The sequence below is a fragment of the Salmo salar genome, chromosome ssa19 (genome assembly GCF_905237065.1).
Source record: "Salmo salar chromosome ssa19, Ssal_v3.1, whole genome shotgun sequence".
In the NCBI taxonomy this organism is placed as follows: domain Eukaryota; kingdom Metazoa; phylum Chordata; class Actinopteri; order Salmoniformes; family Salmonidae; genus Salmo; species Salmo salar.
This window is the reverse complement of record NC_059460.1, coordinates 69,675,894-69,684,003: the sequence shown is the minus strand read 5'-3', so window position 1 is coordinate 69,684,003 and position 8,110 is coordinate 69,675,894. Positions and strand designations below refer to the sequence as shown.

Below are 8,110 nucleotides of genomic sequence, written 5' to 3'. Positions count from 1 at the left end.
TGATCAGTGTATTCATCATTTGATTGAAACTCCTACAGTCCTCCTGTAGTGGGAACAACTGGAGCGGGGTTTGAACCAGCAACCAGAACCTGACCCGTTATCCAAGTTCGAGACCTCTTTAGCAGAGTCTGTAGTAGACAAAGCTCACAGGGAGGTACATTAAAATGAGGGAGTTTTATACACATCCAACTTACCCATCCAAAACCTACAGTACTGTATAGGGACTCAGTAGGCCTGTAATTGCTCTTTATATTCTGCAGTCCTCAATGAATGTATCTGTAATGCAGGAACCATTTCTGTAAATGCATTGCCTGGAAGGCCACACATTAGTGAAGCAAAGCTCATACGTGTCCTGTGTCCCCTTACATACTTTCTGTCTCTCACACACCCTACCCCCTATCCTGTATCTCTGTGGCGGAAGTGGGGGATTGCGTGCCAATCCCGGCCTGTGTCTCCACCTGTTCCCGCCACTCACGGCTCCGGGGGTCACGTCACGAGCACAAGGAGAGAATGGATAACTTTTTCTAGGTTCCAGAGTCTGTCCGGTGCCGAACAGCCATGAACCGCCGTTTATTGGGACCGGGAGCTCTGGTTCTATTCGCGGTCCTTGTAACCGGTAAGTCCGTTGAAGTGTAACGTTTTATTTTTTTCTTGTGAGCATTTTGGATATATTGTTTTTGTTCAATTAGGACTATTTATTCCCAAAATAACGTTTATCCTCCAACATGTTCTATTGAAAGTAGACTATATTTTCTGTAGCCGATGCCTAATTGTAGCCTAAAAGTGAGTTATGACCAGTATTAGGCCAGTGATTTACTACACACACTGGTTCAATGCCCAAGACTTCTTAAAACCTTTTACTGCAGTGGGCTAAATCAGTCACAGTGTTTCTTGGTAGTATTAAACAAATCTACCATGAAACAAAAGTATACACCTCAAACACATGGTTATGGGCTTAAAAAAAAGAAGACACCTGTACCTTGTCAGATATACATTTTGAGTTTGCATCCCAATATTACACTTTATATACTGTATGTCACATAAGACTGAAATATAATAAAACTGACATAGAAACACTGGATTTTCATTATTTATTTGATTTATTTATGTTTATTAATTATGAAAAGTATGAATAACATTCGACCCATGAGGCCACTAGGTCATTTGACTGCAGGAAAGGGCTACTCGTCATTGGATTGAGGCTACTATGTGGGCTATTTAATACAAGTACCCTATTATTCAATCAAATGAATATTGCTGTTCGAAGCCTATAATGAATGTATCTGTGCATTGACTCCTGTGTGTGTGTGTCAGAGTGTTTGGCCAGGAATGAGGAAGAGCGGTTGATTCAACACCTGTTCAAGGAGAAGGCTTACAACAAGGACCTCCGGCCCGTAGAAAAACAGGGCGAAGCTGTCGTTGTGTACATCGCCCTCACACTCTCCAACCTCATCTCTCTGGTATGACCACTCTGTGTGTGTGTGTGTGTGTGTGTGTGTGTGTGTGTGTGTGTGTGTGTGTGTGTGTGTGTGTGTGTGTGTGTGTGTGTGTGTGTGTGTGTGTGTGTGTGTGTGTGTGTTATTAATAGCCCAGTCTGATCCTCAAGGATGTACAGTACCAGTCAAAAGTTTGGACATACCTACTCATTCAAGGGTTTTTTCTTTATTTTTACAATTTTCTACATTGTAGAATAATAGTGAAGACATCACAACTATGAAATAACTCATATAGAATCATGTAGTAACCAAAAAAGTGTTAAACAAATCAAAATATATTTTCTATTTTAGATTCTTCAAAGTAGCCACCCTTTGACTTGATGACAGCTTTGCACACTCTTGTCATTCTCTCAACCAGCTACACCCGGAATGCTTTTCCAACAGTCTTGAAGAAGTTCCCACTTATACCGAGCACTTGTTGGTTGCTTTTCCTTCGCTCTGCGGTCCAACTCATCCCAAACCATCTCAATTGGGTTGAGCTTGGGGGATTGCGGAGGCCAGGTCATCTGATGCAGCACTCCATCACTCTCCTTCTTGGTCAAATAGCCCTTACACGGCCTGGAGGTGTGTTGGGTCATTGTCCTGTTGAAAAATAAATGATAGTCCCACTAAGCGCAACCCAGATGGGATGGCGTATCGCTGCAGAATGCTGTAGTAGCCATGCTAGTTAAGAATGCCTTGAATTCTAAATAAACCACAGATAGTACATTTACATTTACATTTTAGTCATTTAGCAGACGCTCTTATCCAGAGAGACTTACAGTAGTGAATGCATACATTTCATACATTTTTTTTCTCCGTACTGTGTCTGTGTCACCAGCAAAGCACCCCCACACCATCACACCACCTCCTCCATGCTTCACGGTGGGAACCACATGTGCGGAGATCATCCGTTCACCTACTCTGCGTCTCACAAAGACACGGCAGTTGGAACCAGAAATCTCAAATTTGGACTCATCAGACCAAAGGAGAGATTTCCACCGGTCTAATGTCCATTGCTCGGGTTTCTTGGCCCAAGCAAGTCTCTTCTTCTTTTTGGTGTCCTTTAGCAGTGGTTTCTTTGCAGACATTTTACCATGAAGGCCTGATTCACACAGTCTCCTCTGAACAGTTGATGTTGAGATGTCTGTTACTTTTATTTCGGCTGCAATTTCTGAGGCTGGTAACTCTAATGAACTTATCCTCTGCAGCAGAGATAACTCTGGGTCTTCCTTTCCTGTGGCGGTCTTCATGAGAGCCAGTTTCATCATAGAGCTTGATGGTTTTTGCAACTGCACTTGAAGAAACCTTCAAAGTTCTTGAAATGCTCCGTATTGACTGGCCGTCATGTCTTAAAGTAATGATGGACTGTCGTTTCTCTTTGCCTATATAAGATGTTCTTGCCATAATATGTACTTGGTCTATTACCTATTAGGGCTATCTTCTGAAAACTACCCCTACCTTGTCACAACACAATTGATTGGCTCGAATGCATTGAGAAGGAAATAAATTCCACAAATTAACTTTTAGCAAGGCACATCTGTTATTTGAAATGCATTCCAGGTGACTACCTCATGAAGCTGGTTGAGAGAATGCCAAAGCTGTCATCAAGGCAAAGGGTGGCTACTTTGAGGAATCTCAAATATAAAATATATTTTGATTTGTTTAACACTTTCTTGGTTACTACATGATTCCATATGTGTTATTTCATAGTTTTGATGTCTTCACTATTATTCTACAATGTAGAAAATGGTAAAAAAGAAAGAAAAATCCTGTGTGTGTGTCCAAACTTTTGACTGGTACTGTGTGTCACAAAGAGGACCATGATGCAGTCAGCCTGAACAACCTGGAGAATGTAGAAAAACAGACACTGCCTGGTCTCTCTCTCGCACTCTCTCTCTCTCTCTCTCTCTCTCTCTCTCTCTCTCTCTCTCTCTCTCTCTCTCTCTCTCTCTCTCTCTCTCTCTCTCTCTCTCTCTCTCTCTCTCTCTCTCTCTCTCTCTCTCCGTAGAAAGAGGTAACTGAGACTCTGCTGACCAATGTGTGGATGGAACATGTAAGTATATTCTTCTGCTTTATATCATCCAGTTGGTCTTATCACTGTGTATCTTTATAAATATAATACATCTATAACAGTTTCCTATTCACATACACACTCACATTATTCACTGTGTGTGTCCAGGGCTGGTATGACACCAGGCTGTCTTGGAACACCACTGAGTTTGATGATATTGATGTCCTGCGCCTCCCACCCAGCATGGTGTGGCTGCCGGAGATCGTCCTAGAGAACAAGTAACACACACCCTCATCTTCTATGGGTCTGTTATCCTTTTCTCCCCTGTCTTACAATACCCAGTTCCAGACGGTTTCCTACTCTAATATATTTCTCTGGGTGTGTGTCAGTAACGATGCCCAGTTCCAGGTGGCGTACTACTGTAACGTGTTGATCTATCCGGATGGCTATGTGTACTGGCTGCCGCCAGCCATCTTCAGATCCTCCTGTGCCATCAACGTCAACTACTTCCCCTTCGACTGGCAGAACTGCACTCTCAAGTTCACGTAAGGAAGGGTCTGATCCCCTCCCCCCCCCACACACACACACACACAAATGCAGGCATGCACACCCACACATAAACTCTGTTTCCCATGATGCAGCTCCCTGACCTACAATGCTAAGGAGATCACCATGCAGCTGAAAGAGGAGCCAGAAAATGACAAGTCCTACAAGGTGGAGTGGATCATCATAGACCCTGCAGGGTTCACAGGTACTCTCTCTCTCTCTCTCTCTCTCTCTCTCTCTTTCACTACTCGCTCCCTCTCATCCCTCCCTCCCCTTATAGAGAATGGAGAGTGGGAGATCATCCATAAACCGGCCCGTAGGAACACCTATAAGAATATCCCTATAGAGAGCAACAAGCACCAGGACATCACCTTCTATCTCATCATCAAACGCAAACCTCTGTTCTATATCGTCAACATCATAATCCCCTCTGTCCTCATCTCCTTCATGGCTACACTGGTCTACTACTTACCAGCTGACAGTAAGTATACCCCTTAACCTCTTATCACTTACCTCTACCATGAACCCTGACCTTACTACCTAACTACCACACTACGTCCACAGTGATTACTGTGTGTGTGTGTCTAGGTGGGGAGAAGATGACTCTGTCCATCTCGGTGCTGCTGGCTCAGTCTGTGTTCCTGCTGCTGATCTCACAGAGACTGCCGGAGACCTCCATGGCTATACCACTTATTGTCAAGTAGGACACACACCCACCCTTTTGTATGTGTTTGTGTTTCATAGACACACTGTTTGTGTTGCAAACTGTCAGGTACCAGTTGTTTGATTTTGATAAGAATCCCCATGATGTTTGTGTCTGTGTCATTTGTCTGTGTGTGCATGCGTGTAGGTATCTGATGTTCATCATGGTTCTGGTTACGGTGGTGGTGTTGCACTGTGTGGTGGTCCTCAACCTGCACTTCAGGAGCCCCAGTACACACATCATGACAGAGTGGACTAGAGAGGTACACAGACTACACAAGGAGTAGAGCAGGCCTAATCGTTACTCCATGAATGCCTGCAACTGCAATTTAAACTAAAATGTGACATGGTTTTGTGTGTCTGTGTGTGTGTGTGTCTCTGTGTTCGTGTCTCTGTGTGTGTCTGTGTCCACTAGTTCTTCCTGGAGAGGTTGCCCCGCCTGCTGCGGATGTCCCGCCCTGCAGAGTCAGAGTCTAGCTGGGAGGGGGCGTTGCCAAGGCGATCTAGCTCCGTTGGTTACATTGCTAAGGCGGAGGAGTACTACAGTGTGAAGTCACGCAGCGAGCTGATGTTTGAGAAACAGTCTGAGAGACATGGGCTGGCCACACGGGCTACACCTGCAGCAGGTACACAGAGCAGACACACATATATAGGCACAGAGAACAGACACATGAAAATGCACAATCTTCTATAGTAAATGTTATGTACGGGAAGGTATATGATTCCTTACTTTGTGTGCGTATAGCTGTGAAGCCCCAGTCAGATGGAGAGGTGACAGAGCAGCTGTACTCTGAGATGAAGCCTGGTGTGGATGGAGCCAACTACATCGTCAAACACATGCATGACAAGAATGACTACAACGAGGTAAGACAGGAGGGGGGGAGATGGAGAGAAAGAGGGGGTGGGGGAGGGGCAGGGGAAAAGGAGGAGGGAGGCACAGAACATGAGCTATAATACAATATATTATCCTATTCATGTTAAACTCCCCAGTGGGACTTGGGTCTGTAACAAAGGCTTCAGTCACTAGTGTGTTAGTGTGTCATTACGGCTCAACAATGGTGATCATGACCTACATGAATGCACTGCTTGCTGACCCCCCCTCTCGCCTTCCCCCTGCTCCCCCCTGTAGGAGAAGGATAACTGGAGTGGTATAGCTCGTACGGTGGACCGTCTGTGTCTGTTCCTGGTCACCCCAGTCATGACAGCAGGCACCATCGTCATCTTCCTCATGGGTATCTACAACCACCCTCCGCCCCTGCCCTTCGAGGGAGACCCCTACAACTACCTGGAGGAGAACAAACGCTACGTCTGATACACACTAACGCTTACACACGCTCGCACACATGTGAAGTGCGGTTCTGCTGTTTGTTTACCTTCACTAACACATCCGCAACCGCCCAAATATAAAATCTGAGGCCTGCCCCCGACCCAACCCGCAAATATAGAAAATGCACTGTGGGCCTACAGTCATGTGGCGGAACTATTTTTGGACAGGCCTTTTTATATAGGCCTGTTTCTGCTTATCATTTCCAACATTTTGGTAGGTTATTTGTTAGTCAACTTGTTTGTAATTAGATAGGCCTATATGCAGCTTCTCTACTGTCATTACTAGTTGACCTAGAAGACTAAGTAAACCCTTTACCAAAATGTAATAAATCCATAGAATGAATGCTTCAATCTACTTGGCATCGGTAAAGTTTGTTTTGTCTTTCATCTCTGCTTCTTTCGCAGCAAAGACATTTAGGGCCAGGGGAGAAAATTCTATAACAAAAATAAAACTGGAAAGATTTTTTGCGAAAATTTCCAAATGACATCAGTTTGACCGGTTTTTAGAAAATTAAAAGCTATTAAAAAGACCCAACATGTTTTTGATAAGATTTCAGTTCGGCTTGGATGCATATTTTGTGATTGAAATGCTATCAGCTTTTATGATGCTGATAAAGATAGCACTGCCACCTTCACAGACGTTCCCTAACCGTGCATTTATTCTCTCAAGATCCTGAAAGAAATACAGTGCATTCGGAAAGTATTCTGACCCCTTGACTTTTTCCACATTTTGTTACAATACAGCCTTATTCTAAAATTGCTTAAATAGTTTTTTCCCTCATCAATCTACACAGACAATACCCTATAATGACAAAGCAAAAACAGGAAAAAAAATTATGAAATATCACATTTACATAAGTATTCAGACCTTTTACTCAGTACTTTGTTGAAGCACCTTTGGCAGCGATTACAGCCTCGAATCCTCTTGGGTATGACGGTACATGCTTGTCACACCTGTATTTGGAGAGTTTCTCCCATTCTTCTCTGCAGATCCGCTCAAGCTCTGTCAGGTTGGATGGGGTGCGTTGCTGGACAGCTATTTTACGGTCTCTCCAGAGGTTGAAGTCCGGGCTCTGGATAAGCCACTCAAAGACATTTAGAGACTTGTCCCAAAGCCACTCCTGCGTTGTCATGGCTGTGTGCTTAGGGTCATGGTCCTGTTTGAAGGTGAACCTTTGCCCCAGTCTGAGATCCTGAGAGCTCTGGAGCAGGTTTTCATCAAGGATCTCTCTGTACTTTGCTGCGTTCATCTTTGCCTCGATCCTGACTAGTCCCCCAGACCCTGCCCCTGAAAACAACAGTGGTATGCTTCACACACCATAGGGGGGGTGCCAGGTTTCCTACAGATGTGACGCTTGGCATTCAGGCCAAAGAGTTCAATCTTGGTTTCATCAGACCAGAGAATCTTGTTTCTCATGGTCTGTGAGTCCTTTAGGTGCCTTTTGGCAAACTCCAAGCGGCTGTCATGTGCCTTTTACTGAGGAGTGGCTTCCGTCTGGCCACTACCATAAAGGCCTGATTGGTGGAGTGTTGCAGAGGTGGCTGTTCTTCTGGAAGGTTCTCCCATCTCCACAGAGGTATTCTGGAGCTCTATCAGAGTGACCATTGGGTTCTTGGTCACCTCCTTGACCAAGGCCCTTCTCCCCCAATTGCTCAGTTTGGCCGGGTGGCCCGCTCTTGGTGGTTCCAAACTTCTACCATTTAATAATGACGGAGGCCACTGTGTTGTTGGGGACCTTCAATGCTGCAGACATTTTTTAATACCCTTCCCCAGATCGGTGCCTTGACACAATCCTGTCTCGGAGCTCTACAGACAATCCCTTCAATCTCATGTCTTGGTTTTTGCTCTGACATGCACTGTCAACTCTGGGACCTTATATAGACAGGTGTGTGTCTTTCCAAGTCATGTCCAATCAATTGAATTTACCTCAAGTGGACTCCAATCAAGTTGTAGAAACATCTCAAGGATGATCAATGGAAACAGCATGCACCTGAGCTCAATTTCGAGTCTCATAGCAAAGGGTCTGAATACTGAATGAATGAATGA

At 44.6% G+C, this 8,110-nt stretch overlaps 1 protein-coding gene across 1 annotated transcript; it reads left to right on the top strand.

Annotated features, from left to right (window-relative positions):
* The first annotated feature begins 364 nt into the window (after nt 1-364).
* Nucleotides 365-6,418, top strand: chrnd (cholinergic receptor, nicotinic, delta (muscle)). Its single transcript, XM_014159423.2, has 12 exons — nt 365-616; nt 1,315-1,460; nt 3,487-3,531; nt 3,658-3,767; nt 3,879-4,034; nt 4,131-4,240; nt 4,316-4,516; nt 4,624-4,735; nt 4,886-5,000; nt 5,153-5,363; nt 5,483-5,601; nt 5,867-6,418. Exons 1-12 carry the CDS (start codon nt 559-561, stop codon nt 6,047-6,049), a joined length of 1,566 nt encoding a protein of 521 aa, XP_014014898.1. The 5' UTR covers nt 365-558; the 3' UTR covers nt 6,050-6,418.
* Nucleotides 6,419-8,110: the final 1,692 nt, after the last annotated feature.

Coding starts and splice junctions, on each gene's coding strand:
- chrnd (XM_014159423.2), top strand. CDS start 559: ATGAACCGCCGTTTATTGGGACCGGGAGCTCTGGTTCTATTCGCGGTC. Junction 3,532..3,657: donor CCAATGTGTGGATGGAACAT/GTAAGTATATTC, acceptor GTGTGTGTCCAG/GGCTGGTATGACACCAGGCT. Junction 5,602..5,866: donor ACAAGAATGACTACAACGAG/GTAAGACAGGAG, acceptor TCCCCCCTGTAG/GAGAAGGATAACTGGAGTGG.